The sequence below is a fragment of the Neovison vison genome, chromosome 6, assembly GCF_020171115.1.
Source record: "Neovison vison isolate M4711 chromosome 6, ASM_NN_V1, whole genome shotgun sequence".
NCBI lineage: Eukaryota > Metazoa > Chordata > Mammalia > Carnivora > Mustelidae > Neogale > Neogale vison.
In genome coordinates, this window is record NC_058096.1 from 167,180,247 (window position 1) to 167,202,199 (window position 21,953).

Below are 21,953 nucleotides of genomic sequence, written 5' to 3' on the forward strand. Positions count from 1 at the left end.
AGCGTTTTGCAGGATCAAGGACCAGCGAGCGATGTGGGGTGGCTGAGAGGAAGGGCCTTGGGGGAGGAGAGAGGAGAGCAGCAGGGTGGGTGGGCCGGATCCCACAGCGCTGTGCAGGCCACAGGGGGAATCTGGTTTTCCTCTTAGTGAGAGGAGAAGCCCTAGTGTGTTCTGAACCGGGCAGTGATGGGACCTGACGTCCGGGCTCTGCGAAGGGCAAGGCTAGGTCTGAAGTGTGAGCTCAGCGAGGAGCCTCCCACAGGCATCCAGGCTGCAGGGAAGGAGGTGGGGAGAAGCACCCAGTTTCCCAACACTGCCTGAGGGTAGAGATGGCAATAATTACTGGTGGATCCGAGGTTGAACCCGATGGCTCCTGCTTCAAGCCTGAACCAAAGGTGGGAGGGACTGGTTCCCCCTGGCAGGTTTCACGATGACGTCACAGGAGAAAGGAATCTGAACTCATTGGACCTTGACCAGTGACCAGGAGCTTGCCCAGCAATTGAGGCAAAGGATGGGGTGGCCGGGGGCACAGGTAAGGAGCTGGGGTTGGGGGTGCGGTCCAAGTTGGGGGTCCAAGGTCAGGATGAATGTGGTTCTCCAAGGAAGCCTCTGGATGGCTTTAAGAAGGAGAGTGGTCTGGCCTTCACCAACCTCTTCAGCCGGTGCGCTGGACATCCGAGGATGTGAGTTCCCAGCCTGTGGAGACCTTGCTGGTCCCGTCTACCTCAACATTGCAGTGAGGCCCCGAGTGTGCTCTTGGGGGCCCTCCCAGTCCTCCTAGATCCACCTGCTCCCTTGCAGAGCTCCATGCTGACTCAAGGAGAACGTGCCTTAGGTCTTGCTAAATGTCACACACAGTGACCTGCTGGGTGAAGGGGGGCATGGGGAGGAGTCATTAGTGCTGGCCACCCTTGTGGCACTTAGGGGACCAGGTGACATACCACGGCCAATGCACTGTGAAAGAAGCGATGCATGGCTCTTCCTCTGGGAGCCGTGTGATCCCTATGGTGCCTTCCCTTGCCACAGGGAACCAGGGAGCCCACTGTGAAATGACTCCCCTGCTCTCTAGTCCCTGAGAGACTTGGTGCACACAGCACCTGGCCAGCCTGACAGATGCCGATGCGACAGAGGAATTAAGCTGTGCTGTGTCAGCATGCCAGAGCCCACCCAGACTGGCAAAGAAGGGGAGGTCTGGCTACGAAGCTGGGCCCCGGGGAATCTGGTTCCACCCCAAGGCAGAGACACAGTGATGGGGCTCTGTCTCCCTCCCCAGCTGTGGCTTTCCATTCCCTTCATTATGAGGGTGCTGCGGGACTTCTGTCTGGAACCCCAGGCCCTAAGGACTGAAAAGGACACAGACTGGGGTCACCTGGTTCCTATCCTGGGGTCCAGCAAGGGCCTGGCTTACACAGAGCTCACCCAACAGAAGAGGAACAAAACGTGCCCCGGGGAAGGTATGCCTTTGCCGGCATCACCAGCACAGTTTAAAAACCTTCCAGGGGGGACGCCTGGGTGGCTCAGTTGGTTGGACGACTGTCTTTGGCTCAGGTCATGATCCCAGAGTCCCAGGATCGAGTCCCGCATCAGGCTCCCAGCTCCACAGGGAGTCTGCTTCTTCCTCTGACCTTCTCCTTGCTCATGCTCTCTCTCACTCTCTCTCTCTCAAATAAATAAATAAAATCTTTAAAAATAAAATAAAATAAAACAAAACTTTCCAGGGCCTCGCAAACCATGCAGGACAAGATCTGGGCTTTCTGCCCCTGGATTCACATCTTCATTCATTGCACAAACATCTATCAAGCACCTCTTCTGGGCCTGGGTTGTGCTAGCAGGCCTGTGGCCCAAAGTCCCCATCCCTAGAGATGCCTGGGTGGTTTAGTCAGTTAAGTGTCTGCCTTTGGCGCACGTCATGATCCCAGGATCCTGGGATCGAGCCCTGCGTTGCGCTCCCTGCTCAGCTGGAAGCCTGCTTCTCCCTCTTCTTCTGCCTGCTGCTCTGCCTTCTTGTGCTCTGTCTCTCTCTCTCTCTGACAAATAAATAAAATCTTATAAAGAAACAAACAAACACCAAGAACCCCATGAAAAACCAACATAGTCCCCATCCTTGAAAAACACCCTACCTGGAGCGTGGTAAAGGTGGAACATAAACTCCCAGGATACTCCCATAAACTCCCCAAAATACTCACAGCACAGGAATCACAGGTATGTTCTCTGGAGCCAGAGGCCTGTGCTCAAACCCAGGCTCCACTTATAGGCTGGGTGACCAGGGCCGGGGTTACTTAATTTCCCTGAGCCTCAGCTTTCTTGTCTGAATAATGGGGCCAGTGATGGTGCAGATGGTGGAGGTACTGTGAAGGTTAAATGAGTCAATGCCCCTGAGCTTTCAAAAATATTGCCAGTCCTATGGCTCCAAGAGGAGGGTCAGCAACAAGCAGAAGTAAACCAAAGCAGTACATGGGGACCTGGAGAAGGTGTGGACTTCGGCTGGAAGGGGCGGGAGGGATGACCTGGAACGGCCTCCCTGGGGAGGTGGCACTGAACTGGGAGCTGGAAAGAGGACCCCGCTAGAAAGAATGGCCAACGCAAAAGCCATATTTGACTCATAATGCAAAGAAGGCACAGAAAGGTCAAATAAGTGGCCTCCAGTGGGCCAAGCGACAGAAAGTGTGCCAGGAGTCTCAACCCATTCCTCTGCTCCAAGAAGCTCTGCAAAGTTTCACTCTGCCCTCCCCACCCTCACTGCTGCCGAAAAGCCCGGCTGTCCTGCTGCTGGGCCAGTTTGCTTCTCTAAGGGCCCAGTGTCAACAGGTGCCGAGGGGGACATTTGCACCATCTGCACCTGACCTGCCTCTGCGCTCTGGGCCCCACTGTAATGGGTCCTTGAAAAGCTTTAGCAGGACAGGCTGGAGTGGGAGAGGCCAAGGCTTGGCCCTACTGTGGGCTGCCAGGCGGGGCCGGCTTTGTTCCATGTCAGCTGCTGATTCAGACTTGGCTGTGCCAGGCGAGCGCCTGCAGACCCCACCAGGGGCGGCTCTCACGGTCACCTCCTGTCGCTGGGCTGCGAGCAGTCAGTGGGGACACTGAGCTGGCGGGGCCCCAGGGAGGGCAGTTACAGGGCGGGCACCGTGCTCATGGTTCACGCACTTGCTGGAGCTCCAGCTGAGTGCTCTGCAGGCTCTCGTCTCAGCAGGGCTCTACAGACTTCTCCTGTCCTTTCTAGTTACCCAAGCCGTCGCGGAGACGTACGAGTGGTCGGCAGCAAGCCGGCCTCCGGATTTCCCACCCAACCCACTCTGTCCCCCTGAGCCCGTGGGCTGACCTCACTCCCAGCCTGGCCACTCAGAGCCCCCCGATCCTGCTGACCACCATGAGCAGTCTGGAGCAAGCCAGCAGGAGCCAATGAGAGAGGAGCCGCTCTCTTCTTGCCAGGGCTGCGGTGAGGCTGGACCCTGGGCTGGGGATAGCTGGCAGGCCTCCTGCCCTGGTGGGGCACTGGCAGGGGGCTCTGGGGAGATGGCCGGGAGATGCCCAACAGCTTTCCAGATCCAGACCCAGTAAGACCTCTGCTTCCACCAGTCTCATTGCGTTCCTGTCGCTTGCAGCGGAGAAGGCTCTGATGAACAGAGACCAACACAGGGTCTGTTTACCTGCAGGGCCCACGGATCCTCTGTGGTCAGGGGGCTGAGCCGTCCCCATAACGACTCAGCTGACCACGGGATGAGGGACTCACCAAGTTTGGTACTTGGACCCCTGTGTGCCTGGAAGCACAAAATGCCCCCAGCGGCCTATGAAGGAATGACCACCTTCCCTCTGCTTACATACTTCCAGGGCCAGCAAGCTCACCACCTCGTCAGACAATTTCATGCAGCTCTGGTTTTTACAAAGCTCTTCCTGATGCCGGGAGCCCAAGCTGAACGGGGCTTGTCTTTACTGCAGAGAGAAGGTGGAGGAATCACCCTCCATCACGGCCAGCTGCCCTATAGAGCCTGCCTTGGCTTGGTTTTCTTTCCCGAGAAACTGAGCACCAGATACCCCAGACCCAGGAGGCAGCTAGGGACCGCTAGGGCCAGGAGAGTGGTGAGGGCCACGGGCTGGATTGCAGGGGAAAGGAAAGCCGGCTTCCTTCTTAGTAGCTCAAAGTGCTCCGAAAAGAGCTGGTCTGTCAACTGTCAGCACTACCAGCAACAGCGAATAGCTCGCCGGAACCCTGGAGCCAGCATGTCTGGCTCTGTGGCCTCGAGCTAGCCCCTGACCTCTCTGAGCCCTGGCTCCCTAGAGCCAAGTGTCATGGGGTCACCGTGAGGATTCAGTGAGCTGATGCACATGAAGTGTTTCGCGCAGCGCCTGGGACCTAATACGTGTTTATATGGGCTGGCTGTCATCACTGGTGTTCTCATCACTCACAAGAAACACGTCATGCATGAGGAGCACGGAGTTGGGGCTACTGATCAGGAGCCCACCCACAGCTCTTCTGCTCCCTGAGAGAGGCTGGCCCAGCTCTGTAGCCTCTGAGCCTGATTTCCATGCAGGTGGAGAACAGGTGACTGTCCAGGGATGCAGGAAGGGTGAAATCTCGGAGCACCCCGGACTCATACCAGGGCTCTCTTCCTCCCCTCTGCAGAAAGGAATGACACCATGGGAGCACCTGACAGGCACCAGGGGCTGGGCCATAGGTGGAAGGGACCTCAGAGGGCTCCCTGAACAGCTCCCAGCCCAAGAAAGAGTCCCAGTACACCATCACACCAAGTGGTTGTTGAGGCCCTAACTTACATGCTCCTCAGAGATGGGGCGATCACTCCCTGTATGGGAGTACCTGTTTAATCACAGGGGAGCTCTGGGGATAAGTGCACTCTTTCAGAGGCGGCAGAGGTCTGGCCAGGTCTACCTGGACAAAACTGGCCTGGGCTACAGTTGCCTGGGCTCTTGTCAGAGTGAGAGAGGCATGAAAGAGGAGAATGACGCAAGGAGACCCATATCCCTGAGCACATGTGTGAAACACAGGAACAGGGGACCCCATTAGGGCTGTTGGGGTACTGACCTGGGCTCCTAGTGCTGTGGTGGCCCAAGGATGACCTTGGCCATGTGGCCTCCTCTGGGTGGTGTGGCTTTTCCTCCCAAGCTCTCCATTTACCTCTGTGGCCCAGTGAGCTGACGGGGGTGCATGGGGCCACACATGTAGCAGCCATTCCCATATGGAGCCAAGTGAGGTGGTGAGAGTTCCTGCTGGCCCACCTGCTGACTGTGTGACCTCAGACAGGACCCTCTTGGGATCTCAGTCCACCCATCTGTACAGTGGGGTTAATAAGAGTCTCTACCCCCCAGCAAGACAACTTGTAGAACAATGTCCAGCACATGCTAAGCATATGGAAATATCAGCCACGGCCATGACCTCTGACTGTTCTGTCCACCAAACCACTCGTGGGGTCCTCCTACAGCCCGTGTTCCTGGAAGCCCCCAACCCTTTGTTCTGGGCACAGCAGCCCCCGCTGCCACCTAGAAGCAGCTCCTTGCTGGTGGGCCCCAGGAAAATTTCTCGGTTCCACTTCCTCTAATCCTCACCAGGCCCTGGGAGGCAAGAACCTTGTACCCATTTTCCAGATGTAGGCGGCAATGCTCCAAGAGAGCAAGGAGTTGCCATGTCCCTGCAGCTGGTGTGTGGCAGAGCTGAGGCTGAAAAGCTCTTGCTTCTAGTTCCTGGACCCCCACCCTCCCTCTGGGGCCGTGAGCTCCACGAGCAGCCTGGGGCCTGTGAAGAGCAGGTGCTTGGGGGAACATCTGGATGTCAGGCAGACCACTGTCTCCTCCAGGGGCCCCAGGGATGCCCCTCCCTGCCCCCCTCCCTCACGTTCTCGGGTCTCCTGTTTTGTTTTTCCTCCCCGCTCGCGGGCTCGTTTGCCCACTTTGGGTTCTTCATTCAGATCCTCCATGTACCCTATCTGGGGATGGGGGGCGGCTGAGGTTCTGTGTCAGGAAAGCCTACTACTGGAAGAGGGTGGGAATTGACAGCTATCCGGAGGGCGGGGTGGGCCTGGGGGGGAGGCTGGGGGCATGTTTCCCACGATGTCCATCAGCACCTGCCGCTGTGGGCCTGCTGTCCCACTCTGCCTCACACCCTGTGTGAAGCCAGACTTGCCGCTGCCTGTCCCTCAGTGCTCTAGACCAGCACTGTCCACAAGCACAGTCTGGGGCGGCGGAACTTCGCCAGATCTCTGCTGTCAGGCACGGGGGCCACGTGTGGCCCGTGAGCACCTGCACCATGGCTAGTGCGCGCCGGGGGCACTGGATTCGTGTTATGTTTCTGTGAACTTTAACCTCAGTAGCCCCCCTGAGGCTGGACTGCAGCACTGGAAATACACAGGCTCCCCCAAGTGAGTCTCGGAGCTGAAGGCAACACTGGTGACAAGTTGGCGGGATTGCTTATGGGTCTTAGTGAGCGGATTCCAAAATCCATGTGGAAGAATCCCCACCCGAAACAGCCAAGACAATTTTTATGAAGCCCAAAGGAAGGGGTTTTGCCCTAATAAGCAAACGCACGAGACCCCAAGTCTGCTGCTCGTGGAGGAACAAACAGGCCCTGTAACAGTTAACGTGGAGCTTTACAAGCATCTTCATTCTGTTCCCTGATCTGTCCCGAGCCCCTGAAACACAGCCTGGTGTGTGGCCGGCGCTCAAGAAATAGCTTGCTGAATGAATGAAAAGGTCCCATTCATGAGGAATTAGATGGGACTTCAAGTCCACGAAGAAAGGACAGATTGTTGAATAAATTGTTTGCAAACAACTGGCTAAGCTCTACAGAATAATAGAAGTTGGGGGGCGCCTGGGTGGCTTAGATGGTTGGGCGCCTGGCTTCAACTCAGGTCAAAATCCTAGGGTTCTGGGATCCAGTCCCGCATCGGGACTGAGCAAGAAGCCTGCTTCTCCCTCTGCCTGTGCTCCCTGTCCCTCTATGACAGATAAATAAAATCCTAAAAAAAAAAAAAGTTGGACCCCTCACATTATGTGGTTCTCCTCTCCAAAACAAATTTCAGCTTGAAGTCCTAAAGGGCATGGAAATACACTGAAAAAAAAATTTTTTTAAAAAGCTATTTATGATTTGAGGCAGAGCCCCTTCTAATTTTTATTATTATAATTATCACTGTATTGATGATTTGGGGCAAAGCTCCTTTTAATTATTACTATTTTTAAGGTAGGCTTCATGCCCAGCTTGGAGCCCAATGCAGGGCTTGAACTCACGATCCAGAGATTGTTACCTGAGTTGAGATCAAGAGTTGGACGCCTAACCGACTGAGCCACCCAGGTGTCCCTGGGCAGAGCCCTTTTTAAAATAAATAACATGAAAAGCCAAAGAAATGAAACAAGAAAATACGAATTTAGCTAATTAAAATTAAAACCTTCCTGTACAGCATGGTGACTGTGCTTAATAATACTGGATTGTTTATCTGAAAGTGGCTAAGACAGTAGATCTTAAAAGTCTCGTGGCAAGAAAAAACAAATTGTAACTACATGTGGTGAGGGATGGTAACAACTTCCTGTCATCATTTTGCAATATACCTAAAAAATGGAATCATTACCTAGTACACCTAAAACTGATGTTGGATGGCAATGATCTTAATTTTAAAAACACAAAAAATTATAAGCACTTTTGTTAGATGAAACAGCAAAAAGTTAAAAGACATATATCTGAGAACCACTGAACCATACACTTTATATGGGTGAATTTTAGGATACTGTGAGTTATAGCTCAAAAGAAAACAATTTTAAAGACAAATGACAGACAGAAAATGTTTGTTATTACAAAGTATCAGTATCCACAACAAATAAAGAACTACTGGTAAATCAACATGACAAATAGCCTGAGAGAAGAAAACGAGCCAAGAATATGAACTGGGGGCCCCTGGCTGGCTGAGTCAATGAAGCATGTGACTCTTGATTTCAAAGTGGTAAGTTCAACCCCCATGTTGGGTGTACAGATTACTTAAAAAAAAAAAAAAAATACAGATGCTCTATTGCTCCATTTTAGATGCTGGGAAATGCAAACTAAAAAGGCCAAGAGACAACAATGTCTACCCTTTGATTGGGGGTGGGGAGAGAACACAGTGTTGCCAAGCATGTGGGAGAACGAGGATCTCTCAGATCCTGCAGCAGAGAGAGGAAATGGATAGAGCTCCCCTTTAAAGTGTAACTTTCCAGTGAAAAATGTGCCTACCTAAGCCTCCATAATTCTGCTTTTAGCTAGCTTCTCTATAGACTCTCTTGAGAGTGTATGTAAAGACACTCCTTGTCCTCTATGGTTGGTAATTACGAGGAAGTGGAAGCAAGGGGCCAGGTCAATCATATGGCTAGCCCCACACCAGGGACTACAGAGCAGCAGGAGGGAGGGAGGTGGCCCATGCACACTGACGAAGGTGGGGTGGGGAGGGGGGCTGGATCTTCACCAGCAAGCCGTGCAGTAATATCCCAGTAAGATGATGTCCACAATCCCAGGCCCCAGATAATGTCAGCAAGGCCACAGCGGCAGCAGCTAACACTTGGAAAGGGCTTCCTTGGTGCCAGGTGCTGCTCCAAACACTTCACATACCTGCTTCCTTACAACTCACACCCTGTGAGGTGGACACTATTGGGCCCAGAAACACTGTACAGACGGAAGGCCAGGCTGTGGGCCCGGGCAGTCTCGCCGGGGAGCTGTGCTCTGAGCCACGGCTGTCTGCGGTTCCTAAGAGCGCACACATGCACAGAGTGAAGATCTGGGAGGAGAGACTCCAAAAACGACAAGAGCCTAAGGGAACATTATGCTAACTGGAAGGCTTTCATTTTCTACGTACTGCATCCGTAACTAAAAACAGAGCTAGAGAGCATCTACACAGACCAACGCTGGTTGGTGGAGGGACTGTTTTTTTCTGGCCTTCACCTGTCGACACGGCTGGGATCCCCATATCAGGGATGTGGTGGGCTCGGGCACTATGGGAGCCCCCAGGTCAGTTCAGCCCCCTGCTCAGAAGGGCCCTGACCTGGGTCTTTGAAAACCTGGGAGCTGGCCGTGCCCAGAAGCGGGTGGGAGCAGACTTCTGGGACAGAGCTCAGGATGGGCTCAGCAGAATATGGTCCTTTCAGCTAATGTGCTGGCTGGACACAGCTCATGCAGCAGTGAGGCTGTCCCTACGTGTCGTGAGACATGAGCTGATGGGGGGTCTCAGGAGAGAGCTCCCAGGCAGATGCAAGGTCCTTGAGATTCGAAGTTCTCAGCTGAGTGAGGACCAGCGACCCAGAGCCCTCTGACTGCTTGCATGTAAACGTCCTGTTCCCTATACCCTCCCTCCAGGGACAGGCCTCTTTGAGTCCCTTGAGACAGTACAGCACTTCCACCTGTAGCAGGGATGGCTCAAAAGTGCCCCCCAAGCCTCCCTCCATCTCGAAGAGGAAGCAGAGAGCGGGGAAGTGCAGCGGATGCCTGTCAGTTGCCACCGGGCAGTCTGGCCGTGTCCCCAACCTTGGAGGAGTCAGCGCCAGGCTGATGTCCGATGAGCCCCAATCCCAGAGGCCCTGTGGATGGAAATGATGTGAAATACGATGTTTAATAACCAGAGCCCGCCGGCGTCCCTTCCAAGGGAGTGTGCGGCCCTCCTCCCCTTCCGCTTGCTATTTTTGGCCGTGCTAAGAATAGCCTGCTTTAAATACCCGTGTCCCTCCTTAAATCGGCTCTCAGGACTGCCCCCACAGCACCTTTCTAGAACTCCCAGCGGGGAGCAGTCCCTCAACAGACCCAGTTCACATATCCACCACAGGGACCTTGCTGAGACTTCTGTTAGCACCAGGTCTCTGTCCTGCTTCCCCCGACACGTGCCTCTGACAGCTGAGCCTGCCCCAGCCCTGGGAGGTCTTGCTCAGACACGGACCCCATCATGCACTTGCCCAAAGACCTTCGTGCCCCTTGTCACCCAGCGAAGCCAATCCAAACCCCCGAGCCTGGTGTTCCCAACCAGGCACATTACACAGCGCCGTCAGCCTGCACATTCACGTTTCCTGAGAAGCTACTGTGCGCTGGGTGCTGCTCTAGGTGCTCACAGGGCCCTGAACTCCTGTCCCTGTGTTGCTCTGTCACAAAGAAACCCCTCATTTGGCTGCTGCTCAGCCTGTGAGCCTTTGCTCTCCCCAGGACAGGGCCCTCAGGTGGGGGGGCCGGGCCCACCGCTCACCAGGCTCCAATCTCCTCTATGACAGCATCACTGTGCCAGATGCTGGTAGAGGCCCCACTAGCACAAGGTCCCACCCTCACACATATGCTTTTAAACCCTCAGTGCGTGCAAAGGCCCCAGGGCATGAGAGCAAGGCCCTTCCCGTGTGCTCTTGCAGGGCCGGCAGGCACTCACTTGTTGAAGAGATTGAGGCCGATGCGATAGTGCCTCTTGCGGATGACATCGTTGCTGAAGGCGGGGGAGTCCCAGCTGTTGCGGGTCTCCTTGTGGTAGGTCTGCTTGCTGAGCGTCTGCTCCCGCAGGCTGTCCCGGGACGACGACTCAGAGCTGCAGTTGATGGTGTCGTTGGAGTTGGATGTGCTATTGATGCTGTCGTTGTCCCCATCCGAGTAGTCGGACTCCGACTTGCTCTGCCTGTTGGCTGAGCCGTTGATGGCCAGGTGGCTGTCCAGGGGCCGGGGGGGCCGGGACCGCAACTCTGGCTCCTCCCGGGGGAGACTCTTGGGGGGGCCGCCCAGGGGGCCGTGCTTGGGGCTGCCCTGCGGCCCGCCCAGGCTGCGTTCATAGGCGCTCTGCCTCTTGAGCGAGCCACGGTCCGAGCGGTCGCTGAGGTCCACGGAGCTGTCGCTGGGCGGCTCGATGGTGAGCAGCGGGAGGTGCTCCACCCGCAGCCGCTGCTCCGGCCGCTCGAGCGACGGTGTGCTCCGGCAGCTGGTGTCCGTGTCCCCCTTGTCGTCCTTGTGGGCCAGAGCCCAGTAGTCCTGTGCGGCGCCCCCAGCCCGCAGCCGCAGGTCCGACTCCGTGCTGGGCGGCCGGTGCCCCACCTGCGAGAGGGGCAGGGGCGGTGACAGCTCCTCCTCGTCGATGTACAAGGTGACATCACTGTACGAGGCCGTCATCTCGTCCAGTTTGTGGTGGTCCACGCTGTGCAGGGCCGGCTTGGGCTCGGCGTCCCGCGTCCGCCCTGCGTCGGGGGCTGGCGCCTCCTCGGCGTGCAGGCTGCGGCAATTGAGGGCGTCGTCGATGGACTCCGCCAGGGACTTTACCTGCCTCGAGAAGGCGTCCTCCAGCTCCGTGATGGCGTCCGCAAAATCGCTGGACGGGGCAGGAGACTTGAGGGTGGGAGGCTCGCCAAGGTCGCCGCACTCGGACGGCACCAGGGCCCCGAGCTGAGAGCCATCATCAGTCACAGAGACCTGCTTGCCCTCGAAGTAGGAGCTGTGCACTTTCTCCGGGCCCTCGAAGGAGAACTGCATCCTCATGTTGGACAGCACGATGCGGCGTGACATACGGTTCTCCGACATGGAGCTGCGTAGGCGCTCGAAGTTCTTGTTCATCTGGTACTGGCGGAAGGCCGTCTGGATGGTGCGGGCCGCATGGCGGGTCACGAGGCGGCCCCCATACTTGCGTTCTAGCATCTCCACCTGGTTGGGGGCAGGACAGGACATCAGTGAGCTCAGCCCTGTGTGCGTTCAGCCCCGTGTGCTGCCAGCGCAGCACCACACCCACCCACGGCCATGTCCGCCGCCCAGCTCCGTGGCTGCAGCAGCCAGGAAGGTCTTGGCACATCCCAAAGTCGGTTATGACAACCACGGAAGCAAGCCTGTGGGGTCGCCCAGAACAGGGGTTCCCTGGGACCAAGAAGATGGAGAAACCCCCCGTCGAAGGGAAAGCAAGGATGTTCCCTGCACGACCTCCCAGAACCTTTGAAAGGTGGAGCGTTTCCAAATTTCTTTGGACACAGAAGCCTTTGGCCCCAGCACGTCTTGTGGCCTGGGCTTTAATGAAACTAGCGAGATGCTGGAGGAGGAGCAGAGGGGAGGAACCCGAAGCATGAGCAGGTTAAGGGACCAGCCAAAGGTTTCAGTGAGATCCTGGACCCGGACCCTGGGTGGCAGGCTTCAGGACTTACTTCCTCTTTACCACAGTGACTTCGTGCTCTTACCAGCTAGTGGAGGTGGTGGTGGTGGGGGGGTGTCACTGAGTTTCAGGGAGGCCTGAAATAATCACCTTAGTGGGGAGCAGTGGGGAGCAGGCTTCAAGGTCACATGCCCAGGCTCTAAGCCTGGCCCTGCCCCACGTTAGCTGTGCCACTCTGAGCAAGCCTTGGGGCTGTGCATTTCCTGTTTCCTCATCTGTAAAGTGGGGACGGTACTCAGCCCTACCTCGTAGGACTGTGGTGAGCACCTGATGAGACGGACACAACAGCTTAGCTCACGCCAAGCATGGGGACAGCTGGGCCTAGAAGACCCTCAGCTGCGTTCCTGGAAGATGTTGATGGTTTGGGGGGTCCTCGACTCCCCTCACTGGACAGATGGGGAGACTGAGGCCCAGAGAAGTGACTCAGCTCAGAGGTGAAGGCCTCCAGACTCCAGAGCAAGCACTCATTCTGCCACCCCAGGTTCCGATGGTCCCTCTTCGTGGTGAGGTACAGAGACGGGGCCGGGCTATGGGCAGGTGGCACTGTCTGGGACTCCCCCGTGTGACACCCAGACTCCCAAAGCCCCGAGGCTCACTCCAGCCCTTGGTGATCAAGGACAACCCTGAGGACTGCTTCCTATGCCTTGCTCCTGAGTGAAAATATGCCCGTAAAGTAGGAGGCTACTCTGTAGGAAGCAAAGAAAATTCAAGATAAGCAACTGGCTTCTCCACCAAGCCAGGGCTCTTGGGCTGCTGGACAGAGGGGGTGCCTGATGAAGGGGCCAGGAAAGGCCTGAGGCCTTCAGGAGGAAGGCACTCTTGCGCCAAGGAGGCAAAGCACCACCCCCTGGCCTGTCTAGACCCCACCTGCCTATGCTGTGCCTGGCATCACACCAAAGCTGGTGGCACAGGGAGATAAGGTCCCTGCCCTCCAGAAGCGAAGATAAGGTCCCTCTCCTCAGGGAACCAGACAGATACACACACCTCACTGAAAGAAAACCACACAGACACTGACCAAATCCACACTATGGCCCGAGTTGGGGGAGAGGGTCACTCAGAGCCACTGTGGGGGGCCAGGAACAGAGGGCTTGGGGCCTCACGTACCCTGGTGCCAGTACTGGTCCCTTCACTTCCTGGCTCTGGGAGGCCACCCATGTCAGGGACACCGGCTCCCCTTGGACACTGAAAGCGCCAGCTCTCTGGGGCCCGTGGGAGGGAGCAGCAGGCTGGGCAGAGCGGCTCCCTTCACAGCAGGAGAGGGTAGTGTGTGTGCATGTGGGGGGAGGGGGTGGATCAAAATGACTTTTCTGGGCCCAGAGTCAGCCAGGGTGGGTCTGTTTTTTCTCTTGCCCTGAAGTTACTGAACACCATCCAAAGAGATGACCTCACTTCCACATCTGTAAGCAGACTCTGTTTTTTGGGGGTTTTGAGTGGAACTCTGAAAGCCGACGGGGCCGATAAAGGGCCCAAGGCTGAGCTCTGGGAAGCCCCCCTCCTCCGCCCTTCAAAGCCGGTAGCCTGGCCCCCCTCATGTCGCCTTCGGGGGCAGAGTCATGATACCAGGGCACCAGCGTAGGCCCAGGGCTCACTCAGGGCTCTTTCTCTCCTGCTGACTAGGGGCCTAGACAATTAGGCAGGGACGCTGTTTGTCTGAGACCGGCTTCCCAAATCTGGGGGAAGGGTGAGGGGGGATGAAGAGGGACCTAGGAAAGGCAGGAATTGGCTCTGTGTTGTCAAAGCCCCTCTCAGTCCCTCCTTCCTGGTCTTCCCTGGAGGACACACACCAACCCAGGAATGACCATTCATGGTGGTCATTCCTCTTCCTGGGCCACAACGGACCTGAGGCCCAGCCTGAAAGTTTACTGGGGTGCAGGGGAGGGAATCCAATTTATATGTGCTCACCTGCTGTATGTCGCCTTCACCCGATACTCACAGGACCTCCAGCCTGTAGAGCAGCCTTGGTATCCCCCTTCTCGGAGGACAGAGGCTCTGGAAGTAATGTGACGCGGAGATGACCCCTAGCCCTCCCTCTCCCTTTAAAAGGATGCGTCTCAACAGCAGGGGAGGGACAGGGAACAGAGAGGAACACCCTTCCACAAAGCAGAACTAGCAGCTCTGATGACTCAGGACTCCTGCTCTCTTTGATAGGAAACCACCAGAAGGTGTAGAGGCCCTGAAGCCAAAGGGCTCCCTTCACTAAACGGGACTTTTGCTTACTCGGCTTTAATCTTCGTGGAATTGTGTACCCTACTTTCATTGGGCAGTTCCCATGTAGTCTGTCCTGTTACCATTCTTGCTTTCATTGCCGGGAAGCTCAACAACTCAGTAGTCCTCTCATCTTTTTACCACCTCTTCCTTGCCACCCTTGTTCTGCCTCAGGGCCTTTGCACCTGGGGTTACTGGTTCCTGGAAGTCCACTTCCTTCAAACGCTCAGTTCAGATGCCACCTTGAGGAGGCCTTCCCCACCCCCCTTATCCAATGCTGTCCCCTCCCACAGCCACCACTTCTTCCCCCTATTTCGTGATCTCTGGGGTTTGTATCACACTCTGGAATTAAACTGTCTTTATTGCTAACTTGCTTGTGGGACCATCTCCTGGACCAAAGTGTCAGCTCAAGAGCTGAGGCCTCACCCTGTCCACTGTGGACTCCCCAGCACCCAGCACAGCGTCTGGCACACACTGGGTATTTGGTGAACATGCATGGGATCAGAATGACCAGCCGCGGCCCCAGTAAGGCCATATGAACCCAAGGTTTATCTCCATAGGCCTCTGTGAGGTCTTCAACTTCCTCACTTCTGTTTCCCAATGCTTCTGCTGGAGGTCTTTTACTATCAACTGCTTCCGATTCACTTTGGATGTGGGTGTAAGTGATCAGTGGAACAGAGGTGGTCTTAACCTGTGGTGGGCCTGGCCATGGAGCCAAGTGCCATGATGGGTAGGGGGATGGGGGCGGTTTCTGCTCCCACAGCCCAACAGGGGGCCCTCTGTAGAAGGATGGAGAGAATCGGGGTGAGATAGGTAGCCTGAGGACAGGGAGAGGAGGGGCTGGTAGGAGATTTTGTTGGGGGCAGAGGGTTGGGAGGAGGAAAGACCCACCTTGGGCAGCACCCACATGGTTCCCGGAAGTCAGGTGCCATGACATGCCCAGACGCTGCTCCGCAAAAGACAAATAGGAGCAAACAGAGGGTGGCAAGGTAAGGGGTCGATGTGACCACCTAGGACTCATAAGGAGATGGCCCAGGAGCTGGGGGAAGCTGGACAGATAAGCCTGACTCCCCCAGCTCCCGTACATCTACACAGCTGCTTGCCATAGCCTGAGGGTCTCCTGAAGCCAGAAATGTCCCTTCAGTTTCACCCAAGAATTCTTACTCAAGAGTCTTCTAGGAGCTTATACTCCAGAGGTCCTCCCTGCGATGCTCTTTGTCCCCCACCCCAGTGATTGCTCATTCCCTCTGCTCCCCACCCCCCACCCAGCTGGGACAGGCCTCTCCCTCAACCCAGGAGGCTATCTTTAGTCCTTCCCTGGAGCCCAGCCAGGCAGGCAGGCCATGCACCCTCCTCGCCCTCCTGGCACATGGGTGCCAACCCCACGGTGGGTGTGCGGGAGGAAGCAGACCTTCAGTGTGGCCATTTTTCACAAGAACACAGACTGTAACCCAAAGGAGATATAAAGCAACCTCGCCTGCGGGCTGTGGACAGGCTTGGTGTTCTTTTCGGAGCGTGTTCTATTTATGTTGTACACTGACCTCCTGCCCTTCTCCTCGGGGACTCCTTCTGAGGACTATCTAAGGTTCAGGTGTCCCCTGGGACCTCAGACACTCAGCGTCTGGCCACTGAACCTGTGTGCATGGCCATGGGGACAGGGAATGGGGTGGAGACCCAAGTCCTGACACTCCAGTCCCTTCGCTCGGGGTGCCTCCGTGCGTCGGGCAGAGCAAAAAGGGGACCCTGGGCGGAGGTGAAGGCCATGTTCATAGCACAAGTGCACCTGAGTGGACGTCAATCTGTGGGAAAGCTGAGCCTCCTGCAGCCTCAGGCTGGCCCAGCAAAGGCCCTGGCACCCGTCTCCAGCCAGAGCCACCCAGCTGCCTGTCCTCCCCGGCCCCCACCTGTTCCCAAGGCGGGCCCCACTTACCTGCTTGTCCTGCAGGTCGGAGGAGAGCTCATAGCTCTCAGACAGTGACCTCGAGCGCTTGATGGCCTCCTCCTCAGCCTGTTTGCGTAGGATGGAAGTCGAGTGCTGCAGTTTGGGCCTCCGTGTGCGCTGCTGCTGCCCCGGCGGCCCCGAGTACAGCCCATAGGCTCCCACTGACGCGTGCTCGTAGCGGTCGGGGCTCAGACTGGAAGCAGGCGCCAGGGAGCCCTGGCGGTAGGCCGACGGGCTGTCTAGCGAGGTGCCGGTCTCGCTGCTGGGGGCCTCGCCCTCCACGCTGCAGGGGACAGAGAGAAGAGAGAGGGGCCTCCTGTGAGTGGGAGACCAGACCCCGGGGCCCGACAGGGAGCTGGAAGGCGGGAGGGGGCCGCAGGCAGGAGGCAGCTCCACAGCATCCCCCACACCGCTGGCTGGCCTCTGACATACTTCACTGATTGATTTTGCTCACGGTCCATCTCCTACGTGAGGACCTCAGCTTCGTGAGGGCAGAGGTTGGACATATGATGTGCACTGACGAGCCCCAGTGCCTACAGCAGGGCCTGGCCCATGGCAGGAAAGGGTCAGTGAAAATCTACTGAGCAGCTAAATGGATCCAGTCCCCTTCTCTCCCTCATTCCCACCATCTGACTTAAGTAAACCACTGATTTTTGTACCCTTTGTTCTTATTTTAAAAAGACATTGATGAAAATGACTCCTTACTACATACCTACTTAGAGGTCAGGCACTGGGGGGGTGGTTAGGGGCTGAGCCGTGTCCCCCCAGAATTTATATCTTGAAGTCCTAACCCCCAATACTTCAGAATGTGGGGGAGATGGTCTTCAAAGAGATAGTTGGGATAATGAGGTCCGTCGGGGTCCTAATCCAACAAGACTGATGTCCTCCTAAGAAGAGGAGGAGATGAGGACCCAGACAGCACAGAGGGACGACCATGTGAGGGCAAAGGGAGAAGGCGGCCAATCCGCACACCAAGGACAGAGGCCTCAATGGCACCAGCCCTGCTGACACCTTGATACTGGACTTGGGGCCTCCAGAACAGTGAGAAAATAAATGTTGTTTAAGCTGCCCAGTCTGTGGTCCTGGTTATGGCGGGCTTGGGAATGAATACAGTGTTATACATACATTTTTCTTTTTTAGAACCTTAAATTAGTCTGCAAAGAAAGAATTACTAGCCCCCCTTTTCCAGGTGGGGAAACTGAGGCCCACAGAGGTACAAAGACCTGCCTGCACAGGTAGTGAGTGGGTGAGTTGAGGTCAAAGCCCAAGTTGTGGGATTCCAAGATTTGGTAGGGGGTTTGTGTGCACCCCTCCACCTCGTTGAGCCTCATCCCCAGGATGCAGACACCTCCCTCTCAACATTCCAAGCGCTAGGCTGGGGGGACAGAGAGGGACTGGCTGGCTTACTCATCCCAAACTCAGGAACTCAGAAAACAGACATGGGCTCCTGTTGTAGACTGCTTTTCAGTATAGCACAAAGAGGCAAGGCTGTGTGTAACACAGCATCTAGCAGCCTCTCTGGTCAAGCCTTGCCATTTTCCTGTCCTTGCAGGGTATCACTCAACATTTAAAGACGCTCTGATCCCTAGGGCCAGGGCAGGGGTCTCTCTGGAAGGGGCCCAGCAGAAAGAAGGGAACACAGCTCCCCTTCCCAGGCTGCAGTCCTTCCTCCATGGTCCTGTCTTCAGACCAATGGCAACACGCTGGGTGTAACAGCCTTGGGAACAAGTGTCTACCCCCTGCCCAGCTCTGCTTCCAGCCAGCGTCACAAGGCCTGGCAGTGCCGCCCTGTGAGTGTCGAACGGGACTGTTCACGGACTCCTGGGGGAGGCAGACTCAGAATGGGGGCAGAGGGAAGTAGCCTGCCCTGTGGTTCCAATTCTGCCCCGAGCCAGGGACGGGCTGCAAATCCCTGCACTTGCCTTCCAACTTGTAGTTCAAGAATAGTACAGGACTTCCGCTCCACCAACTGGCTCTGGCCTCTGAGAACAGGCTGTGGGTATCCTGTGACAGAGGACGGCCCCTCCTGCTCCCCAGAAGCTTAAGTGTGACAAAGGTCTTTCCTTGGGGAAGAGCTCTGAGTGTTCTGCCTTCATCTGGGGGCAAATCAGGGTGGGTCGCCCCTCATTTCAAGGCCCAGCTCCCTGTTCGTTATCCATGTGGGATGGACCAGATGCTTTTAAGGTGTCAGAGGAATACCCACCCTTTAAGACTCTCCTGACATCAGTTACCCAAGAGCAGTCTCCTTTGGGCCCGTGTATATCTGCGAGAGGGAGAAGGAGGGAGAGAAGGATGGGGACCAGCAGAGCTAAACATTCTCCCATTCTTCGGATAAAACTTTGAGCAATACTTCACAATAAATACTTGATGGCTTGATCCATAGTTGTATGGAAAGAGAGAGGGACACCCCTGTCAGACCTGTAGGCAGTCAATAAAGCAAGTCCACCCACAGAAAGGCGACCCAAAGTCCCCGCCTTTGCTCCAGCCCCAGGCGTCTCCCTGCCTCACCTTCTCCGGGCGCCCTGTGAGCATCTCATGAGGAAGTACTTCCACCCTCACACCCCCCATACTGGAAACGCTTCAGTCAGGGGCAGAGTCTGTTTTTCCAAGCAAAAGGCTGACAGGAAACAAAATCTCATCCTTGAAGATGAGCAGCTGCGGCTCTGGTCAGAAGGTTTTAAAATAGTCTCAGTTTACAGAATCACAGGGAGATTGAGGGGTGGTCTCCGTGCAGGTCCTCAGAGCAGGAAGCTCTTCTATCCATGCCTCACGGTGGCTCCGTCAGGGAGCGGTGGGCCAGGACCCTCACTGTGCTGCCCTGATGTGCCCTGGGATAAAGGAGCAGCATCCACCTCTCATGTTCTGTGGGGGATCCAACCCTCTACCTAGGCCTTGCCCTCTGGGCCTCAGAGTAACAATCAACGACAGTGGGGACGGGGCAGGGGTCACTCTGTGAATCTGGTAGGTTGCTGTCATTCCCTGGTGGCTGTGGTTTGGGGCTGAAGGGCTGTATGTTGCCTGGTAGTGGGGAAGAGCCTGGCTATCTCGGTGGCTGGGGTCACGAGCAGGATGTCAGTGTGGGTCGTGGCATGACAGGGACAAAGGTGGCTGGTGGGAAGCAAGCACTTTCTGGGCTGTGCCGGTCCCAGGATTCCGGCTCTGAGCATTACCCTGCTCCCAACCAAATCTCTTAAGGCAGGAGGTTCTAGAACATCCTAGGGAAAGAGGGCCAAGCCTCCCCTCACAGCCAAGGGGTCTAATGGTCACCTGTAGCCTTTCTCTTCACCATGACGCCAACTCTGGTCTCCTCTCTCCTATCAGCCCTATTGTCCAAACATTCCCAGGCTTTCCCACTTCTCAGCAGATGGTCCAGGCCACCATCACTGCTCTCTGGATTATCACAACAGCCTCTTCAACGGTCCCCCTGCCTCTCTCTTTCCAATGGCCACCACAGTGACTCCGATAAAATAGAATATCGAGGGCACCTGGGTGGCTCAGTGGGTTAAGCCTCTGCCTTCGGCTCCAGTCATGATCTCAGGGTCCTGGGATCAAGTACCACATCGGGCTCCCTGCTCAGCGGGAAGCCTGCTCCCCTACCCCCACAACCTGCCTCTCTGCCTACTTGTGATCTCTGTCAAATAAATAAATAAAATCTTTAAAAACAAACAAACAAAACAAACAAACAAACAAACAAAAAAAAACAGAATATCGCTTTCCTTCCTCGGTCCCATCACACTTAGAAGACGCTGTCCTTGCAATGTCCTTGAACACCTGACCTTGGCTGCTCTCATCTCGGCTCTTTTCCCCCACGCCTTGCTCATTCTGAATTCCTGACTCACTGGCTTCCTTTCTCTTCGCTCAAAGGGGTCAGGCACATTCCTGCCTCAGGATCTTTGCACTGGCTGTTCTGTCTGGAACACTCTTCCCCATGTCTCTGCTATCGCCAGATTTAAAATCACAGCTCCCTCCCCCTCAAGATTCCTAGTCTCTTTCTTTGCTTTGCTTTGTTTTTCTTTTCTTTTTTTTTTTAAATCTTCGATGATGATCATCACTTCAAAACACATAATATATTTATCACGATTTTTGGTTTGTGGCTGTCTCCCATGTTAGTACATAAGTGCTACAAGGGTGAAGGTGATTTTTCTGTTTTGCTTACTGATGTTTCCCAAGTGCCAACTTATGTGCCTGGCTAACAGTGCTCAGGAAATACTTGCCAAGTGAGGGAAGGCATTTCCCCATGCCTGCTGTTGGCTGAGTCCTGGAACAGCTTCTTACAGTATCCCCGCCAGACCTCCTATGTGCCCCAAACCAAACTCCTTATCTTTCTCCATCCTCACGCAGTGACCCAAGCCGGGATCCTGGCTGTCATCTCTTCAGTCCCTCCCACACTGCCAGCTCCCACCCTGCTCCCCTCAGTCTGCCACCAAGTCCTGTGAGATCTACACGAACAATATCCCCTTGCCTGGTGCATGGGGCAGGCCTTCCACCCCACCAAAATCACCATCAGCCTCAGACCACCCTGATCAGAACCGACATGGCCAGGCCAACCTCTTGCAGCCAGCAATGACCCCGCCACGGACACTGCCCTCTGGTATAGGAGTGGACAAAAGTGAGAAGTGTGTGAGAGCTTGCATGAAGTTTAAGAACCCACTGTAAGCCAGAGGATAATTGGAAGCTACATGCTATTAGACATAAAAAGAGTCTTTTCTTAATCTGAGCCAGACAGCTTGTTCACAGAAAGATCTTTTTTTTTTTCAAGTGAGAATGCCCAGGATTGATGGGTATGGGCAGCAACAGGCATTTCAGAAGTTTAAGTTGATTTAACTTTTGCAGAGTACTAGCTAGAAACAGTGATAGAGTCCACTCGATGCGGCAGAAGCTCTGGAAGAACCCATAAAGATGCTTTACGTACAACAACACCCCGAACCCCTTGGCCGCTCTTGCTTAGTACTCGGCTGTGCCCCCCAGTTCCTTCCCTGGGGAGTGTGAACAGGACAGCCCTCTTCTCCCTCCCCACAGCAGATCAGACACCTCCGAGATCTTTGCTTTATATGATGTCCACGCCTGACACAGCAGGGAGCTGGGGGTCAGGGAACCACCAGCCCCGGCCCAGCCCCCCACCCCCCCAGAGCCTCCTGCACCAGCAGCCCACCCTGCACACTGCTTCTTCACCACGGTGGTTTCCCAGCTGCAGCTCAATGTCTCATCACCAGGTTGGCTCCTCTGCGGAAGCTTCTTCCACAACTTGCATCCATCAGCCAGGCCTCAACACTCTGTAGTGGGTCCTACACCACACAACAGCATTCGGGGGTCTCTCTCAGATGCCTGGGCCATATGCAAATCAGGGAGTGGGGCGGGCACCCATTCCAAGGGCCTGACAGTCCCTGACAGTTTAGAGTTTCTGGAACATTCTATGACAGTTAGGTGGCCACTCCCCAGCACTCTTTGAAGAGGCTCCTGGTCTAGTAATCCCTCTGCTAGATATTCACGCTAAGGAAAAGAGTGGATCTGCGAAGAGATAAATACAAGGAATTTCACCGCAGTGTTGGTTCTAATTATAAACATTTGGAAATAATCTAAATGCCCGTCAACAGGGATTGATTTAAATTACTTATATATCCATATAATGGAAACAATGTCAAGCTCAGGGGGAAGATCGGTTTGATGGCTGTTCTTTGGAGAAAGACAAGATT

The 21,953-nt window shown here is 55.4% G+C and overlaps 1 protein-coding gene across 3 annotated transcripts in view; it reads right to left on the reverse strand.

The window, feature by feature from the left end:
- Window positions 1–21,953, reverse strand: part of IQSEC1 (IQ motif and Sec7 domain ArfGEF 1) — a 167,510-nt gene that overhangs the window by 30,198 nt on the left and 115,359 nt on the right. For all 3 annotated transcript variants that reach the window (XM_044252905.1, XM_044252903.1, XM_044252906.1), the window contains exons 2-3: window positions 16,249–16,543; window positions 10,368–11,617 (exon numbers count right to left, since the gene is read on the reverse strand). In XM_044252905.1, coding sequence (XP_044108840.1) covers window positions 10,368–11,617; window positions 16,249–16,543 — 1,545 coding nt within the window. The remainder of the gene's footprint in view (window positions 1–10,367; window positions 11,618–16,248; window positions 16,544–21,953) is intronic.